At 40.0% G+C, this 20,669-nt stretch overlaps 1 protein-coding gene across 7 annotated transcripts in view; it reads right to left on the reverse strand.

The window, feature by feature from the left end:
* DYDC1 (DPY30 domain containing 1) overlaps nucleotides 1-20,631 on the reverse strand; it is a 35,267-nt gene extending 14,636 nt beyond the window's left edge. For 5 of the 7 annotated variants that reach the window (XM_037804960.1, XM_037804959.1, XM_037804957.1 and 2 more), the window contains exons 1-3: nucleotides 20,483-20,631; nucleotides 11,090-11,256; nucleotides 2,088-2,189 (exon numbers count right to left, since the gene is read on the reverse strand). In XM_037804960.1, the coding sequence (XP_037660888.1) occupies nucleotides 2,088-2,189; nucleotides 11,090-11,236 (249 nt within the window). In that variant the 5' untranslated portion in view covers nucleotides 11,237-11,256; nucleotides 20,483-20,631. The other 2 variants (XM_037804958.1, XM_037804963.1) reach the window with 2 other exon arrangements.
* Between the last annotated feature and the right edge of the window lie 38 nt (nucleotides 20,632-20,669).

Genomic DNA, 20,669 nt, shown 5'->3' on the forward strand with positions numbered 1-20,669 from the left:
CTTCCTTTACAGCCTCTATCTCTTTTGCAATATCTTCTCTAAACTTTTTGAATTGATTTAGCATTAGTTGTTTAAATTCCTGTATCTCAGTTGAAGTGTACGTTTGTTCCTTTGACTGGGCCATAACTTTGTTTTTCTTAGTGTAGGTTGTAATTTTCTGTTGTCTAGGCATGGTTTCCTTGGTTATCCAAATCAGGTTTTCCCAGACCAGAACAGGCTCAGGTCCCAGAGGGAAGAAATATTCAGTATCTGGTTTCCCTGCGGGTGTCTTAGAAAATTGCTCCACCCTTTGATGCCTCGGGTCACTGTGCTTTTCTGCCCAGCAGGTGATGCCTGTTAGCCTATAATTCTTGACTGGTGTGAGGAGGTATGGCCATGTTCCCCCAGGCTCTGGGGTCTGGTTCTGAATGGAAAGGGCCCCACCCCTTTCCTCCTAGAGAAGACAGACCCCTCAGGTGGAGGTCATTAGCATTTCAATGGTCTCGTTCTCTGCTTGTGCTGTCTCCGCCCTTCCCAGAGTCACAGCCCTGGAAACTGAAAATGGCTGGGGCTTTCTCCACTGAGCCAAAAAAGAAACAGATAGTCCCCTTCAGACCCAGTCCAAGGCAACCCTCTGGCTCTCCCAGGTCAGTCGTCACCGAAAGCCTCTGTCTGTTTTTTGGGGCTGCGTACCTGTAGTGAGCAGTTCACACTCGCTACTTAAAACCCCAGTTGGAGCTCAGCTGAGCTATATTCGCTTTCTGGGAGAGAGCTTCTCTCTGACACCACGGGGCTCTGCAGCTCGGGCTATGGGGGAGGGGGTCTCCCGACCTGGTTCCGCAGGTTTTACTTACAGATTTTATGCTGTGTTCTCGGGCATTCCTCCCAATTCAGGTTGGTGTATGATGAATGGATGGTCTTGTTTGGCCCCCCGCAGTTATTCTGGATTATTTACTAGTTGTTTCTGGTTTTTGTAGTTGTTCCAGGGGGACTACTTAGCTTCCACTCCTCTCTATGCCGCCATCTTGCCCGAGACTCAATGGCTTAAATTTTAAAAGTTCTTCTGTAAATTAAATTAGTCCAGAAGCCACTCTGGAACTGTCTCCTGTTCATTTAATTACTCCATGACCCATGTCCTCAACCATTCTCTAATCAACATCTTCAGCTCCCCAATCCTACTCGCCCAAACCTACTTTAGTCAAAGTGTTTGTCTCCTCCATGTTTTCACTCAGGTATCTAAGTGGAGAAAATCACACTCATACAAACCAAATGACACCACCATGAATTCATGGTCTCTAGCAATATCAGGGCTCTCAAAGCTTCCAGGTTTCCCTAGCCAACTCTCCCTTCCATTTTCCAAAGCCACAATTTCAAACCTTCACCACTCCCCCCACACCTCCTACCTTACCACCTCATTCCTGACAGATAACTATGGCCCCTACTTCATAAAGAAGATGGAAACAACCACACAGAAACTGCCTCCAGCTTTCATGCCACGAAACTGTACACCAACATGTACTGTGCCATCCTTCTCTCTTTTCTCCTGTTATACTCAAAGAAGTGCCCTTCTACCTGCCTAAACTAGATCCCACACCCCATTTCCTTTTGTCTCCATGGAAAGCTAACTCTATGAACTATCCTCTCTATTTTTTAACACCAAACACACTCCCTCTGTTGTATTCCTAAAGCAAGCAAACAACAAAACCACTCCTTCCCAGAAAATCTTCTTGAAAGCATTATCTACTCCCCATCTTCCCTGCTCTACCCCGGCCCCCCACCACCCATCCACCCACACTGCTCTTTGAAAGATCACTGCTCAGTCCTGCACCCCCTCAGCCAGTAATCAACATGGTTGGTGACTCAGGTCTCACTGCAACACTCTCCCTCCCCTGGCTTCCCTGACAGCACACATCCACCTGGGTCTTCCTCCTACCTCACTGCTGCATCTTCTACAGCAAAGAAGACACACACATACATAAAGACAAAGTTATTAAAAGTCCATATCAAAGTAAGCAGGGCTGGGAGTTTTTTGAAGTTTGGGTTGTGGCACACCAAGGTTGAAACCCTTAATTCCACAATCACCTCAGAACTCTTCTTACTTGTCTTACCTGCTGAAACAAGAGCTCCTCTGCTTTGAGCCTCTCCATCATTTCCTGTTCCAACAGAGCCAATGCTCTCTCACGTTCCAACGCAGCCATTTCCTTTTGTTTCTAGCATTGTTTAAAAACAAAATTACATGATTAATTAGAAAGGGGAAAAACAATTTGTAAAAACAGCTTTGAAAATGTTTAAATCACAACCAGTAGGGAAAGAGAAGCAAATTACAGTCTCTCCATTTGGAAACTATACAGTAACTTGGGGAGATGTGTATCTTATTTGAACAAAGAGCACAAAATGTAAATTATACGTTGAGTATGATCCCAAGTTTTTGAATAATGAGTATATTATTTTTATAACAGAAAGAAATAATAATACTGAACTTTAAAAAAAAAAGTACATAGACTCCTAGGGAAGATGGTGGAAGATGGTGGAGCTCCAGGACTCAGTCCTCCCACCAAAACAACTATTAAACAGGCAAAGGACTCCCTGAAACGACTATTTTGAAACTCTGGAGGCCAGAAGAACACTGTTCAGCACGCAGGGAAGAGTGGGAGGAAGAGGCAGATAAAATAAGGTAAAGAACTGAAAACTGCCCTCTCTCCATGGCAGCTACTGGCACCCTCCCCTACTCTTGCAGCAGGCCACCTCGGGGCCTAGTCCCTGGCTAGCTGCTGGGGACACAAAGGGACATAAAAATCCTAACCCCCAAGAACAGGGGTGGGCATGGCTGATCGCAAATCACGGCTTTTGATTAGCGAATTCAGATTGCTGGGTCCCAGCTCTGAGGGCAGCTATTGTGTCAAACTGCCCCAGTCAAAGGCAGTAGCAGCCATTGTTTCAAACCTCCCTGGACAGGGGCAGAGGTGGTAGAGATTTAAAGACATAGCACCTCCTCAGGGCCGTGGGGGACAGTTCTGGCGAGCTGTCAGAGAAGATTTTATAGCTCTTGCTGATCCCCTCCCCAGGGCACTCTGGAGATGGTCAGTACCCCCTTTCAAAGGTCCTTGGCTTTGTTTTGGCTGGGAAAGTCTGACTTAGGAAAGTCCTCTCCAGCATGACCCTCCTCCCTAAATTTGACCTCCAGGGAAAAGCAGTGTGAGAAAACTGAAAGGAGTGTGAAAAACCATAGAGGTGAACAGTCTGGAACAGAAGTCAGCCAGTGTCAAATAACCGAGAGAGGGAGGTCTGTCTCCTGGGAAACGGAGGATACAAGCAATCTCCCATAAACAGGGAAACTTCAAAACAACTAACAAGCAAAATTCAGGACAAGACAGAAGCCCAGAAAGTTAGGAAAACCCTACACATTGCATTTACCTTGGGAAGACCTTTCTGATAGGAGTGCCAGATCTCAAGAAAATCTCTCTTATCACCAGCTGGTTACAAAGGCAAGAAACAGACATCCCAGGGAGAAAATCCCAGAGTTAACATTTTAAAATATTAAAATATACTGTATGCAACAGAGTATAACTCAAATAAGAAATGATAGCCCATCCAAAGGAAGAAAATTAAAAAGCAGAAAACACCAAGGAAGACAACAAGAATGCAGACATACTGAACAGAGCCTTTTAAAAAAATTATCCTAAAAATGCTCAAAGAGATGACATACAGAGAAAGAACTAAAGGATACCAGGAAAACAATGAATGGACAATATGAGAGTCTAAGTAAAGAAATATAAATTTTAAAACGGAACCAAACATAAGTGGCTGAGAGATTTCAAACAGAGTCAAGAGATCATTCTGAAGGTTATTCTTACACATTATATAGATATTCCTTTTCAGTTTCTAATGTATTAGAACAGCTAAAAGGAAATACCTGAATCTGTTGAACAGTAATCCAGTAACTTGATTCTTTATGATAACTGTATAACTATATAGCTTTTATCATATGACCATGTGATTGTGAAAACCTTATGACTAACACTCCCTTTACCCAGTGTATGCGCAAATGAGTAATAAAATGACAAAAAATGTATAAATAATAGGAGGGTAGTGGTATGGGATGGTTTGGTGCTCTTTGTTATTTTTATTCTTTTCATTATTTTGAAGTAATGAAAATGTTCTAAAATTGATTGTGGCGATGAATGCCCAACTATATGATGATACTGTGAGCCATCAACTACATTTTGGATGGAGTATATGGTGTGTGAATATATCTCAATAAAATTGCATTTAAAAAAGGAACAATCTTAAGGGAAACCATTTGTTAAAGTGTATAACCATTTTATAAACATTTTTATAAAATACAATAAATACTTTACTTTCCTCCTTCCTCCCTCCCTCCCTCCCTTCCTCCCTTTTTTCTTGCCTGCCTGCTTGCTTAAATAGAAAGTAAATTTTACGATATGTTAGACTGGGAAGTTATCCTTCTCCTTAGGATTATGCAAGCTAGTAATTTCAATGAGAAAACAGTGAAGAGTGTTATGAAGAGTTTTTCATTTTTTGATAACTATGTTTGTGGTTCATATTTTATGGTCAATCTTGTAAGTGAAAACCCTGAAGTTACTTGCTTCTGGAATTAGTAGTAATGGCATCTTGAGCTCATAATTGCATGTTTCCCATAAGGCAAAATAAGTAACAAAAAAAAAAAAAGGGAACTAAACAGAACCACTGGAGTTGAAGATCACAACAACTGAAATGAAAAATTCCCAGGAGGGTTTCAAAGCAAAAATCAGTAGCGCTCTGTTAAAAACCTGAAAAAAGAGTCCAGACTTCAATTGGAGAGATGAATGAAGCAGATGTGATTAGGACTAGGGCAAATCGGGCCAAAGGGTAAAGGACAATATTGACTGTGTTTTAAAACTTCAAATTCCATGTGAGACCAAGGGAAGAGTTGTTTAGTTGGTGCAGGATCTGTATTTCCTAAACAATTTAACTCATACAGTTTGTTCAAATATCATAATTACATGGAACTTTTAATAGGAAGTAAAACCTGGTAGTTTGCATAGGTTAGTTTGAAATAGTGACACATCCCAAAGTAATCTGGACAGAGAGTAAAAATATATATGCAGGGCCCCCTCAGGAGCTGGAGAAAAATGCAGAGGTGTTGGGCTTCCTCACCTGGATTGTTGCTGATGTTCTCACAAATATTGAGGACTGGCGATTTGGTGTGCTGAGTCCTCTATCATGGGACTTGCCCTTATGAAGCTTGTTGTTGAAAAGGAGAGGCTAAACCTGCTTATAATTGTGTCTAAGAGTCTCCCCCTGAGTATCTCTTTGTTGCTCAGATGTGGCCCTCTCCCTCTAGCTAAGCCAACTCGGCAGGTGAACTCACTGCCCTTCCCCCTACGTGGGATCTGACTCCCAGGGGTGTAAATCTCCCTGGCAACACGGAATATGACTCCTGGGGATGAATCTGGACCCAATGTCATAGGATTGAGAACATCTTCTTGACTAAAAAGGGGATGTGAAATGAAACGAAATAAAGTTTCAGTGGCTGAGAGATTCCAAATGGAGTCAAGAGGTCACTCTGGTGGACATTCTTACACACTATATAGATTAACACTTTTTAGGTTTTAATGCATTGGAATAGCTAGAAGTAAATATCTGAAACTATCGAACTGCAACTCAGCAGCCTTGACTCTTGAAGACGATTGTATAGCAACGTAATTTATAAGAGGTGACAGTGTGATTGTGAAAGCCTTGTGGATCACACTACCTTTATCCAGTGTATGGATGGATGAGCAGAAAAATGGAGACAAAAAACTAAATGAAAAATAGGGTGGGGGGATGATTTGGGTGTTCTTTTTTATTTTTATTTTTTATTATTATTTTTACTTTTTCTGGTACAAGGAAAATGTTCAAAAAATAGATTGGGGTGATGAATGCACAACTGTATGATGGTACTGTGAACAGTTTACTGTACACCACGGATGATTATACGGTATGTGAATATATCTCAACAAAACTGAATAAAAAAATCAGTAGTGCTTCTATTTCAAATGGAGTCAAGAGGTCACTCTGGAAGGCAATCTTATGCACAATATAGATATCCCTTTTTAGGTTTTAGTGTATTGGAATAGCTAGAAGTAAATACGTGAAACTGTTGAACTGCAACCCATTAGCCTTGATTCTTGAAGATGATTGTATAACTATGTAGCTTACATGATGTGACAGTATGATTGTGAAAACCTTGGGGCTCACACTCCCTTTATCCAGTGTATGGATGAATGAGCAGAAAAATGGAGACAATAACTGCCGGTTTGAATGTATTGTGTCCCCCAAATGCCATTATCTTTGTGGTCTTGTGGGGCAGAGATTTGCTTGGAGTGTGCCCCACCCAGCTGTGGGAGATGATTCTGATGAGATGTTCCCATGGAGGCGTGGCCCTGCCCATTCAGGGTGGGCCTTGATCAGTGGAGCTATATAAATGAGCTGACTCAGAGAGAGGGAACTCACTGAGTGCAGCTGGGAGTGATGCTTTGAAGAGGAGCAAGCTTGCTAGAGAGGAGTGTCCTGGGAGAAAGCCGTTTTGAGGCCAGAGCTTTGGAGCAGACGCCAGCTGCCTTCCTAGCTAGCAGAGGTTTTCCGGACGCCATTGGCCATCCTCCGGTGAAGGTACCCAATTGCTGATGTGTTACCTTGGACGTTTTGTGGCCTTAAGACTGTAACTGTGTAGCGAAATAAACCCCTGTTTTATAAAAGCCTATCCATCTCTGGTGTTTTGCATTCTGCAGCATTAGCCAACTAGAACAATAACTAAACGAAAAATAGGGTGGGATGGAATGATTTGAGTGTTCAAAATTTTTTACTTTTATTTTTTATTCTTATTTTTATTCTTTTTGGTGTAAGGGAAATGTTCAAAAATTGGGGTGATGAATGCACAACTATATGATGGTACTGTGAACAGTTGATTGTACATCATGGATGACTGTATGGTATGTAAATAGATCTCAATAAAATGGAATTTAAACAAAAATCAGTAGTGCTTCTAAACACAAGCAAGGAAAGTCAGAAGAAGAAATCAAGAAAAAAAATCCCATTCACAATAGCACTAAAAGAATCAAATATCTATAAATAAATCTAACCAAGTATGTAAAGGACTTATTCACAGAAAACTACAAAACATTGCTAAAAGAAATGAAAGAAGAACTAAATAAATGGAAGGACATTCCATGTTCATAGACTGAAAGACTAAATATCATTAAGATGTCAATACTCCGATTGTTTAAAAATGTAGCTTATGAGGGGTGACAATATGATTGGGAAAGCCATATGGACCACACTCCCCTTTATCCAGTGTATGGATGGATGAGTAGAAAAATGGGGGCAAAAAAAAAAAAAGGCACCCAGTGTTCTTTTTTACTTTAATTGTTCTTTTTCACTTTAATTTTTATTCTTGTTATTTTTGAGGGTGTGGTAATGAAAATGTTCAAAAATTAATTTTGGTTATGAATGCACAACTATATAATGTTACTGTGAAAAACTGAATGTACGCTTTTTATGACTGCATGGTATGTAAATATATCTCAATAAAATTGAATTAAAAAAAAAAGATGTCAATACTCCCCAAAACAGAAAAAATATTTGGAAACCATGTATCTGACAAAAGACTGATATCTTGCACATATAAAGAAATCCTACAACTCAATGACAATAGTACAAACAGCCCAATTATAAAATGGGCAAAAGATATGAAAAGACATTTCACTGAAGAGGAAATACAAATGGCTAAAAAACACATGAAAAAAATGTTCATCTTCACTAGCTGTTAGGGAGATGCAAATTAAGACCACAATGAGATACCACCAATTAGAATGGCTGCCATTAAACAAATAGGAAACAACAAATGCTGGAGAGGATGTGGAGAAATTGGAACTCTTATTCATTGCTGGTGGGACTGTATAATGGTACAGCCACTCTGGAGGACAGCCTGGTGGTTCCTTAGAAAACTAGATATCAAGTTACCCTTAGATCCAGTAATTTCACTTCTATGTATATATCCAGAAGATCTGAAAGCAGTGACGCAGATATTTGCACATTGATGTATGTAGCGGCATTATTCACAATTGCCAAGAAATGGAAATGATCCAAATGCCCCTCAACAGATAAGTGAATGAACAAAATGTGCCATATACAGACAAGGGAATATTATGCGGCAATAAGAAGGAACGAGGTCGTGAAACATATGACAACACGGATGAACCTTGAGGACATAATGCTGAGAGAAATAAGCCAGGCCCAAAAAGAGAGATATTGTATGTTACCATTAATATGAACTCTGTGAAAAATTTAAAATAAATGTTTTATATTGTAGAATGCAAGGGACCTAGAGACAGACAGCAACTAGTGAAGGGGGAACAATAATCTAATAAGAACAGATAAGTTATTGAGGGTAATCTCAATGTTATGAGAATGCTCAGGAATGACTATGGTTTGCAAATTTTCTTGGGTATGGTAGGAAAATGTTGGAAGCAATATAGTTATTTTAGGTTATTTGTTTTTCTTATTCCTTTGTTTTATTTTGTTTGAAATTTTTTTTAATTCTTTTGATAAAGTAAAAAAAAGCTCTTGCATTTTTTTAAAAATTAGCTTCAAGGTAGTTATTTTAGGTTATCAGCTTTTTCTTATGCCTTTGTTTGATTATGGTTTATTAATTTTCTTAGGATATGGCAAGAACATGTTGGGAGCAATGTAGTTATTTTAGATTGTTTTTCTTATTTGTTTGTTTTGATAGGGCTTGTTTATTTTCTTGGGGTATGGTAGGGACATATTGGAAGTAATGCAGTTATTTTAGGTTATTTGTTTTTCTTATTCCTTTGCTTTCTTTTGTTTGAATTGTTTTTTTTAATTTTTTTATAAAGTAAAAAAAAGCTATTGCATTAAATAATTAATTAGTTTCAATGTAGTTATTTTAGGTCATTTGGTTTTTCTTATGCCTTCCTTTGATTATGGTTTGTTAACTTTCTTGGGGTATGGCAGGAATGTTGGAAGCAATGTAGTTATTTCAGATCATTTGTTTTTCTTATTCCATTGTTTGGTTATGATTTGTTAATTTTCTTGGGGTCTGGGAGGAACATATTAGAAGCAAAGTAGTTATCTTAGGTTATTTGTTTTCCTTAATCCTTTGCTTTGGTTTGTTTGAAATGTTGTGGGGTTTTTTGTTGTTATTGTTTGTTTGTTTTAATTTTTTGATAAATAAACTTTTAAAAAGTACTCCCCAAAACAATTTATAAATTCAATGCAATTCCAATCAAAATTCCAACAAACTTCTTTGCAAAAATGGAAAGCCAATCATCAAATTCATATGGAAGGGTAAGGGGCACTGAATAGCTAAAGCCACCTTGAAAAAGAAGAATGAAGTTGGAGGACTCACACTTCCTGATCTTAAAACTTATCACAAAGCCACAGTAATCAAAACAGCATGGTACTGGCACAAGAACAGATATATATAGAACCAGTGGAATCGAATTGAGAGCTCAGAATTCAACCCTCATATTTAGGGCCAATGGATTTTTGACAAGGTGGCACAAAGCCCTCAATTAGGAAAGAATAGTTTCTTCAACAAACGCTGCCAGGAAAACTGGATCTCCATTTGGAAAAAAAAAAAAAAAAGGAGGGCCCCCTACCTCACACCATATTCAAAAATCAACTACAATGTACCAAAGACCTAAATATGAGAGCTAGAACTATCAAACTCCGAGAAGAAAACATAGGGAAGTATTTTCAGGACCTTGTGTTAGGTAATGATTTCTTAGACTTTATACCCAGAGTATGAGCAACAAAAGAAAAAAAAGTAGATAAATGAGACTTTATCAGAATTAAAAACTTCTGTTCCTCAAAGGACTTTATCATGAAAGCAAAATGACAACATACACAATGGGAGAAAATATTTGGAAACCATGTATCTGATAAAGGATTACTACCCAGAATATACAAAGAAATTCTTCAACTTAACAACAAAAAGACAAACAACCCAATTTAAAAATGGGCAAGATTTCAACAGAAATCTCTCCAAAGAAGATACACAAATGGCCAGAAAGCACATGAAAACATGCCCAGTATCATTAGCCACAGGGAAATGCAAATCAAGACCACAATGAGATACAATTTCATAGCCATTAGAATGGCTGCTATTTAAAAACCTGGAAAATAACAAATGTTGGAGAGGACATAGAAAAATAGGAAAACTCATTCATTGCTGGTAGCAATGTAAAATGGTGCAGCTACTGTGGCAGACAGTTTGGTGATTCCTCAGAAAGCAATCTCACTACTAGTTATATAACCAAAAGAATTGAAAGCAGAGACTCAAACAGTTACTTGGACACCAATGTTCATAGAAGCACTATTCACAATTGCAGGAAGATGGAAGCAACGCGAGTGTCCCTCGACCACTGAATGAATAAACAAAATGTTGTAGATACACACAATGGAATATTATTCAGCCATAAAAAGGAATGAAGTTCTGACACATGCGACAACACAGATGAACCTTAAAGACATCATGTTATGTGAAATAAGCCAAACAAAAAAGGAAAAATATTGTATGATCTCATTGTTTTGAAACAATTAGAATAAGCAAACTCATAGAATCAGAGTCTAGAATACCAAGGGATAGGGTGAGGAAAGGGAATAGGAGGTTAAGGCTTAAACATACAAGGTTCCTATTTGGAATGATGGAAATGTTTTGGTAATAGATGGTGGTGATGATAGCACAACATTGTGAATGCAATTAACCACACTGAAATATATATTTGAATATGATTAAAAGGGGGAAATGTTAGATTGTACATATGGTAACAGATTAAAAAAAAATTTTTTTAAATCCATGGAACTACACTACACAGTGAACCCTAGACTTCAATTAATAGTACAATTATAAAAATGGGCTATCATCAATTGCAATAAATGTTCCACACCAATGCAGGGTGGTGGTGGTGGGGTGGTGTATGGGGAGCCAGTATTTTATGCATGATTATTCTGTAAACCCACGACATCCCTAATTAAAAAAAAAGCAGACAAGTTGGACCAATTATTTTCTCCTCTACTTTTCAAAAAGGAGATCCATACTTACCTGTTGTTCCATAGCCACATTTTCCTTATACTTGTAAATCCACAATGCTAAATATTCTATTGGATCCACTGGACGAATTCTTGCCATTTCAGCAAGACCCTGAGTTAGACATTTTCCAAGGTATTTCTGAAGATATAATGACTCCATTTCAAACTGCTAAATAAAAACTTCAAAAAAAAATGTTTTGCATTAGTGCAGGAAATTTTCAAGTTAAGGCACAATAAGAGTAAAGTCCAGGGAGGCAAAGCAAACATTTTCCCCATCACCAGTCATAGGCACCTACCATCAAGGATAGCACAAGCAAGCTGGCCCCACAGAATTCACTATAACTAAAACAGTTTCAAAATCCTGAAAGGCCCTCAAGTCCAAGACAGAGAAAAGGCGTGCTGTCATTATTGATGGTGGAACATCAAGCAATGTCCTGTCCCACTTCATCTTTGTAACATATCCAAAAAATGAGTATCATTATCCCCATGTGCAGATGAGGAAACCCAAGCACAGAGAGTTTAAGGGAACAAGTCAGGATCAAACAGCTGGCACATGGTGGATGTGAGATTTTTACACCATTCTTGATTACAGAGCCCTCACCCTCATGACTCTACTAAGATGCTCATCCCAAGCCATGAGAGCCATTTCTATAAAACTTCACAATAGGAAATTCAAAATGGCAGATTGGGAGAGACAGAGGAAAATTCTCCTCCATGAAAAACACTAGATAAAAGACAGAAAGTGCTCCCACCAGATGGGCAAGGACTTAAATTTCTGTAGTGATTGAGCAATTGGAGAAGCAAAGAGGCTCTGTTTGGAATCAATAAGTCTTTGATCCGGAGAGCTGCTGGGAAAGGCAGTTGGACTTGCGCTGTGGTTGGAGGTGGATCAGAGTGGTAACTGGGGAACAGCTAGGGAGACAGCAGCAAAAGCTGCAGTGAGCTTGGCAGGAAATGCCTTCAGTGCCCCAGGCACATGCCTCAGTAACTGGTGTGGGTGATAGCCCTTTACACACCTGCAGATGAAACCCCCAAGTTAGGGACAAGCCACTGCAGCAAGTGGACAATTGTGGAAGTGGGTTATTTTCCACACCCTGCACAACCATCTTTGAAGCAGGCTGGGAGCCACCCCTTCACAGTGCTGCAGCCAAGAGCCTCCTCAAGGGAACTCGGGATTCAGCTGGCTTGTGACATTGCAACTCCTCCCCCACAGAAGCATGTGGGGTACAAAGCTGAGAGGCAGGAGAGCCACACTGGAAGTGACAGGAGCCCTACACCAAGCCCAGGGACTTGTAGGTCCACAGCAGACAGGGACTGAGGAGAGTCTGAGCTAAAGGGGACGATGCCTGCCGCAGCCCCAGGGTATCACAGCCGCAACCCCCAGAATGGCTGGGAAAACTGGGTCTTAAAGCCCTCTTCCCTTCCAAACTGCACAGGGCACAACCCCCACCCTCAGGGCTGGCAGTCCCCATTGCACACAGAAAATTGGTCCACTGATTGGACATCCACATGGTTTGGAGCCCCACTCACTGTATAAATGAAGTTGGGGAGATCTGGACTGAGGATAAGAAGCGGCTCGGGAGTGCCACCTGCTGGTGGGTCAGGAAAAGTGCACTGCATCAAGCTGTAGCTCTTTCAAATTATGGATAATTGTTTAAACAACCCTGCGTATCCTAAAAGAACCCTATCAAGATAAACAAATGCCAAGAAGCCAAAAACAACAGAAAATTATAAAGCATATGAAGAAACCAGCAGATATGGATAACCCAATGCCCAAATTAAAAAGTCAGAAGATATACAGACCTTGGAGAAATTAATCAAAGAAGTAATCACAAACACCAATACCATGGCTCAGGAAATAAAGGACATCAAGAAGACCTTATAAGAGCATAAAGAAGAATCTGCAAGAGCAAATAAAAAAATAGACAGTCTCATGGAAATAAAAGAAACTGTTGATCAAATTAAAAAGATTCTGGATACACACGGTACTAGATTAGAGGAAGCCGAGGAAAGAATAAGTGAACTGGAAGAGTGCAGGTTGGAAAGTGAAAATACAAAAGAAAGAATGGAGAAAAAAATCAAAAAATTCAAAAAGGATCTCAGGGATATGATGGACAACATGAAGTGCACAAATATAAGAACCACTGGTGTTCCAGAAGGGGGAGAGAAGGGTAAAGGACTAGGAAGAATATTCAAAAACATCATTGAAGAGAATTTTCCAACCTTCTAAATGACATAAATATGCAAATCATACATGCCCAACAAACTCCAAATAGAATAAATCTAAATAAACCCACTCTGAGACATATTCTGATCAGATTGTCAAATGCCGAAGAGAAGGAGCAAGTTGTAAAAGCAGCAAGAGAGAAGCAATTCGCCACATACCAGGGAAACAATGTAAGACTAAGGAGTGACTACTCAGCGGCCACCATGGAGGCGAGAAGGCAGTGATATGATATATTTAAAATTCTGAAAGAGAAAAATTGCCAACCAAGAATTTTTTATCCAGCAAAGCTCTCCTTCAAATTTGAGGGAGAGTTTAAAATCTTCACAGACAAGCAAATACTGAGAGAATTTGCTAACAAGAGACTTGCCCTATAAGAAATACTAAAGGGAGCCCTACCAGCTGAGAAAAAAAGAAAGGAGAGAGAGAGGTATGGAGAAGGGCACAGAACTAAAGAGTTTTAGTTGGGCTACTTTAAAGGAAATAAAGAGGGGGGGGAACATATATCTGACAAATAAAAACCAAAGGACATGATGTCAGGTTCGAGAAGTGCCTTCACAGTAATAACATTGAATGTAAATGGATTAAACTCCCCAATTAAAAGATACAGATTGGCAGAATGGATTAAAAAATATGAACCATCAATATGTTGTTACAAGAGACTCATCTTAGACCCAGAGACACAAATAAATTGAAAGTGAAAGGAAGGAAAAAATATTCCATGCAAGCTACAACCAAAAGAAAGCAGGAGTAGCAATATTAATCTCAGATAAAATAGACTTTAAATGTAAGTATGTCATAAGAGACAAAGAAGGAAACTATATACTAATAAAAGGGACAATTCAACAAGAAGAAGTAACAATCATAAATGTTTATGTACCCAATCAAGGTGCCCCAAAGTACATGAGACAAACATTGGCAAGACTGAAGGAAGCAATAGATGTTTCCACAATAATTGTGGGAGACTTCAACACATCACTCTCTCCTATAGATAGATTAACCAGCAGAGGAACAATAAGGAAATTGGAAAACTAAACGATATGATAAATGATTTCAACTCAACAGACATATATAGAGCATTACATCCCAAATGACGAGGATATACATTCTTCTCTAGTGCCCACGGAACTTTCTGCAGAATAGATCACATGCTGGGCCACAAAACAAGCCTCAATAAATTTTAAATGATTGAAATTATTCAAAGCACATTCTCTGATCACAATGGAATACAACTAAAAGTCAATAACCATCAAAGATTTAGAACATTCACAAATATCTGCAGGTTCAACAACACACTCCTAAACAATCAGTGGGTTAAAGAAGAAACAGCAAGAGAAATTGCTAAATGGAGATGAATGAAAATGGGAGCACAACATATCAAAACTTATGGGATGCAGCGAAGGCAATATTGAGGGGGAAATTCATAGCTCTAAATGCATACATTAAAAAGGAAGAAAGAGCTAAAATCAAAGAACTAATGGAACAACTGAAGAAGCTAGAAAATGAACAGCAAACTAATTCTAAACCAAGCAGAAAAAACTTCACAATAGTCTACCTTTAAAATAAAAATCCATGAATCTCCTAGGCAGAAGAATAAAAATCCAGCCTTCAAAGAATAGCATTTCTCACAATCTGGGCCCAGTTTTCCTTTGGGAGTCACCTCCAGACACCTCTCTTGCCCCCAATGGGCCCTGGGCTCTAACTACCTTGAATGTACCACCATTCTGCTGATCATGCCTTGTACTTTCCATATCTGTGGCTCTTGTATGTGATCCCTCTGCCTAAAACATCCACTCACCCTCTCTGAGCTTGGAAAATATCTCCTTGCCTCCAAAACCTATACCATCTCTCAATTCCTGAGCTTTCCTGGGAAACTCCAAGAAGTCCCTCTTTCCCCAAGCAGCTCACACAGCCCTTGTCATAGTACGTGAGAATTACCCACGTGCACATGTGTCTGTCCTCCCACCAGAAGACAAGCTCCCCTAGCTCCTAAAGGAGTGTGCTTTAATCACAGGGCTGACACAGCTTGCTCTCCATGGGGACAAGTAGATGAGTTTCTCCACTCTCCCAGAAATATCCCACACTATTTAGTTATGATGAACAGAAATCATCTCAGACCAGATTTTTTTTTAAGGAAAAAAAAAGTAGCATCCACTATATTTTGGGTGCTTTGAAAGGACTGACCACTCTCACATTCCTCTCAATGTTTTATGGGATGCAGACCCCTCTGAGAATCTCATGAATGCATTCATTATTCATCAAATACATACTGAGTGCCTATTTTATGTCAGGCACCTTCATAGGTACCAGGAACCCCAGAGACAGTGTCTGTCCTCATGGGACTTACAGATGAGTAGGGAGGACAGATATTCACCAAAAGTTCCAACCAATAAATGTAAAATAGAAATTGTAGTAAGTGCTATAGAGACCAGGTAATAGGGGAATTCGACCAAGTTGGAAAAGTCAAAGGAAAGCTTCCCTGAGGTGTGACATTTGAGCTAAGAGCTGAAGGAATATTAAAACTCAACAAGGCAAAGAAGGAACGGAAGAGCCTTCCAGGTATGAGAAAAGGCTTTGATGGAGGATCAGCATGGCAGTTGTGGGGGAGAAGATGTCAGTGTGTCTGGACCCTGTCCCTAGACAAATGCACCTAACATTTTACATAAAAATTCAGAGATATTGACAAGGGAGGTCCATCCATAGACCCCAATACTTCTATTCTCTCATGCAATGCTGGTGGGAGTGCAAAAGGGTATGGAGGGGACTTTTAACAATAGCTAGAATAATTACATATGTGTTGACCCTTTGATCCAGCAATCTCACTTCTGGGATCCTATCTCAAAAAAACACTCACGATCCAAGATGGCAGGAGAGGAGTGGAAGCTAAGTAGTCCCCCTGAAACAACTAAAAAAAAAACAGAAACAACTAGCAAATAATCCGGAATAACTGCAGTGGGACAAACGTGACCGTCCACTCATCATACACTAACCTGAATTGGGAGGATTGCCCAAGATCACAGCATAAAACCTGTAAGTAAGAACTGCAGATCCAAATTGGGAGACCCCTCCCCCACAGCCCGAGCTACAAAGCCTCGTGGTGCCAGAGAGAAGCTTTCTCTCAGCAAGCGAATATAGCTCGGCTGAGCTCCAACTAGGGTTTTAATTAGCAAGCATGAACTGCTCACTATGAGGTACAAATCTCCAAAAAGTAGACAGAGGCTTTGGGTGACGACTGACCTTGGAGAGCCGGAGGGTCGTCTCAGACTAGCTCTTTCCTTTTTCGACTCAGTGGAGAAAGCCTCAGCCATTTTCAGTTCCCAGTTCTGTGACCCAGACAAGGGTATAGCACAGGCAGAGAAAGACCATTGAAATGCTAATGACCTTCCCCTAAGGCATCTATCTTCTCTAAGAGGAAAGGGGTGGGGCCCAGCTCTACTACCTGCCTTTCATTCAGAACTTACACCCGTCAAGAATTAGAGGCTAATCTTTGCATCAGGCAGAGAGCGCCCCTGCACAGCCCGGGGGCCCGGGGCTTCCCTTGAGGGACAACACGCACTAGTAACATAGCACAGACTTCCCTCAGCAGAGGTCCTGGAAGATCACAGCTGAGAAGGGGGGTCCGCTCGGAAAACCCAGGGACACTACGTCAATGCTGGTGGTTTGTGGGTCAGTGACAGAGAAAATCTGGGGCAAAACTGAAATGAAGGCTTAGACTCTTGCAACAGCTTTGAATCTCCGGGAACACCTGGGAGGTTTGAATATTGAAGCAGCCCTGCCACCCTGACCACCCAGATACACTCACCACGTTCAGGGTGGACAGCTCCAACAACAAACCCAAACTGAGTTCACCAACTGAACCCCACAAAAATCATTTCCCCACACACCACAGAGACAGAGTTGGGAAGAACTGACTTGAGGGGTATAGGTGACTCGCAGACGCCATCTGCTGGTTAGTTAGAGAAAGGGTACGCCAACAACCTGTATTTCTGAAAAATTTGGTTATTTTATTTTTACAACTTGAAAGAACCCTATCAAGCAAAGCAAATGCCAAGAGGCCAAAAACAACAGAAAATCTTAATGCATATGATAAAACCAGATGATATGGAGAACCCGATCCCAAACACCCGAATCAAAATATCAGAAGAGACACAGTACTTGGCCCAATTAATCAAACAGTTACAATCAAGGAACGAAAACATGGCACAGGATATAAAAGACATGAAGAAGACCATGGAGCAGGATAAAAGGGACATAAAGAAGACCCTAGAAGAGCATAAAGAAGAAATTGCAAGATTAAATTAAAAAAATAGAAGACCTTATGGAAATAAAAGAAATTGTTGACCAAAATAAAAAGACTCTGGATACTCATAATACAAGATTAGAGGAAGATGAACAACGACTCAGTGTCCTAGAGGTCCACAAAACAGAAAATGAAAGAACAGAAGAAAGAATGGAGAAAAAAATCGAAAAGGATCTCAGGGATATGATAGATAAAATAAAATGTCCAAATTTAAGACTCATTGGTGTCCCAGAAGGGGAAGAGAAGGGTAAAGGTCTAGAAAGAGTATTCAAAGAAATTTTGGGGGAAAACTTTCCCAACCTTTTACACAATATAAATACACAAAGCATAAATGCCCAGCAAACTCCAAATAGAATAAATCCAAATAAATCCACTCCAAGACATATTCTGATCAACTCTCAAATACTGAAGAGAAGGAGCAAGTTCTGAAAGCAGCAAGAGAAAAGCAATTCACCACATACAAAGGAAACAACATAAGACTAAGTTGTGACTACTAAGTGGCCACCATGGAAGCGAGAAGGCAGTGGCATGACATATTTAAAATTCTGAGAAAGAAAAATTTCCAACCAAGAATACTTTATCCAGCAAAACTCTCCTTCAAATTTGAGGGAGAGCTTAAATTTTTCACAAACAAATGCTGAGAGACTTTGCCAATAAAAGACCTGACGTACTTCAGATACTAAAGGGAGCCCTACCGACAGAGAAACAAAGAAAGGAGAAAGAGATAGAGAGAATTTTAACAGACATATATAGAACCTTACATCCCAAATCACCAGGACACTCACTTTACTCTAGTGATCATGGATCTTTCTCCAGAATGGACCATATGCTGGGACATAAAACAAGCCTCAATAAATTAAAAAAAAAAAAAATTGAACACATTCAAAGCAATCTCTGACCACAATGGAATACAAATAGAAGTCAATAATTTTTGAATTGTAACTCCACTATTTACTTCCTACATGATATAAAATACACAAACTCTAATGACAAATCAGTGGTTTTGAACTCAATGTAAAATATGTAATTTTTGACAAGAACTATACAAAGGTGGGGGAATGGAGGAGTATAGGAACATAGTTTATGTGTCCTATTGAAATTAAGTTGGTATCAAAGAAAAACAAGATTGTTATGGATTTAAGAGGTTAATTTTAAGCCCCACAGTAAACACAAAGAAATCATCAGAGAATATGACCATAGAGATGAAAAGCAGAGTATGGGTTAAGAGAAATGGGGGAAGGGGCAATGGAGAGTTAAGAAATGAGTGTAGGGTTGCTGTTTGAGGTGAAGGGAATTTTCTAGTAATGGATGGTGGGAAGGTGATAGCATTACAACATTCTAAATGTGATTAATCCCACTAGTGGAATGCTAGGGAGGGTGGGGAATGGGAAGATTTAGGCTGTATATATGTTTCCACAATTGAGGGGAAAAAAAAAAGACAGTCTAAATAGATGACAATTGAATGCCAAGGATGACCCTGGATGGGATCTGAGGATGGAGGACAGGAGGCTCAAAGGGACACAGTTGAGACATAAGGAAAAGGAAATATAGAATGTAAGCTTTGTATCATTGTTGAATCTCTCGTACTTCTTAGGTGTGCTTAATGGGATTGCATAAAAGAATGTTCTTGTTCATGGGAATTGTATATGTGAATTATAGTGTCTGTTCAAGGATGTGTGCAGCTTGCTCTCATATGTTCAGAAGACAGAGCAATAGATAATGGATGATAGATAGGGAGAGAGGGAGGGAAAGAAATAGCGGTATGACAACATGTTAAAGTTAGTGGATCAGGGTATGGGGGGGTCAGGGAATGCTGGAGTTCTATGTATGGGGTTTGTATTGTTTTTGCAACTGTTCCTACAACTTCGAATTTATTTCAAAATAAAATGTAAAAAAAAAAAAAAATACACTCACAAAAATGTGAAATGACATGCACAAGGTTATCTTGTACCATTATTTAGAGCAAAGACTGGAAACAATCCAAATGTTCAGCAGTAGAGAGAAGTGGTGAGATATAGCAACACAATGAATTATGCATATGTAAAAAAGAATGAAGAAAAGTCTCTAAAATAGTCATCTCCAGGACTATTGTGAAGTGCAAAAGTGTTTATAATGCCATCTTTTGTATTAGAAACAGAAATGAGAAAGGAATGTGTTTGTGTGCATTCATATATTTAGTCATAAAGACAAAAAAACTCTAAAAACCGAAAACAAAACTGACATAAATGAACCTAATTTTCTATCAAGTTGGCATTAGTGCCCTAACCACAGAGAAAGGAATTCCTACAACTGACGTTGGAAGGCAATATTTTGATTATACTTCTCCAATGGTATGCACTCTGAAGACAAAAAGAAAGACAAAGAAATCTGAACGTCTTTTGAAGTGGAGTTACATAAACGAGAGAACGGTCTCCTTTTGCTCCAGAAAGATAAGAATACCCAGGCAGGTTCCCTAAGGGAGAAGCCTTTGGCCTAAGCGTGGGGCCAGGTCAAGACTCGCCTCCGAGGTCCGCAGCCCACCAGCAGTGCGACCTGGGCAGGCTCACCTCGCTTGGCATTCGTTTCCCACTCACGAAATGGCCACAATACCCATCAACCGAGGTTGTCGTAAGACATGCTACTTTTCATATACACCAACAGGCCTCATCGTGGCTCAACCGAAGAAAGCCCTTTCTCAGAAAAACAAAGTCCGGCCAAGCTGCCACAAGAGGTAGACAACGCCCTCTCGCCCTCGCTTGCGGGAGAGCCAGCAGAGTGGGAAGGGAGATCCCGGTAGCGATGCTAAATTTAACAAACAACTGGCAATCCTCGCCCCGGGGCGCTTCAGTTCGCTTTCCAACGACTACGGGTCTGCAAAGGGGGCCAGGTGCGGCGCCGCTCACCACTGAGGAGTTCTACGCCATTTTCCATATCCAACCGCCAGAACCGCCTCTGTCGAACTCAAACCCTAGTAGTAATCAACACGCTCCCTTCTCCAAAACGGCGCCTGCATTCTCCGTGCTCACGCCCAGTGAGCGTAAGCTCAACTTCGAGTCGCGTCCCGTCGCTAAGTAACGAGCCCACGCATGC

Source organism: Choloepus didactylus, chromosome 15, assembly GCF_015220235.1.
Source record: "Choloepus didactylus isolate mChoDid1 chromosome 15, mChoDid1.pri, whole genome shotgun sequence".
Taxonomy (NCBI): domain Eukaryota; kingdom Metazoa; phylum Chordata; class Mammalia; order Pilosa; family Megalonychidae; genus Choloepus; species Choloepus didactylus.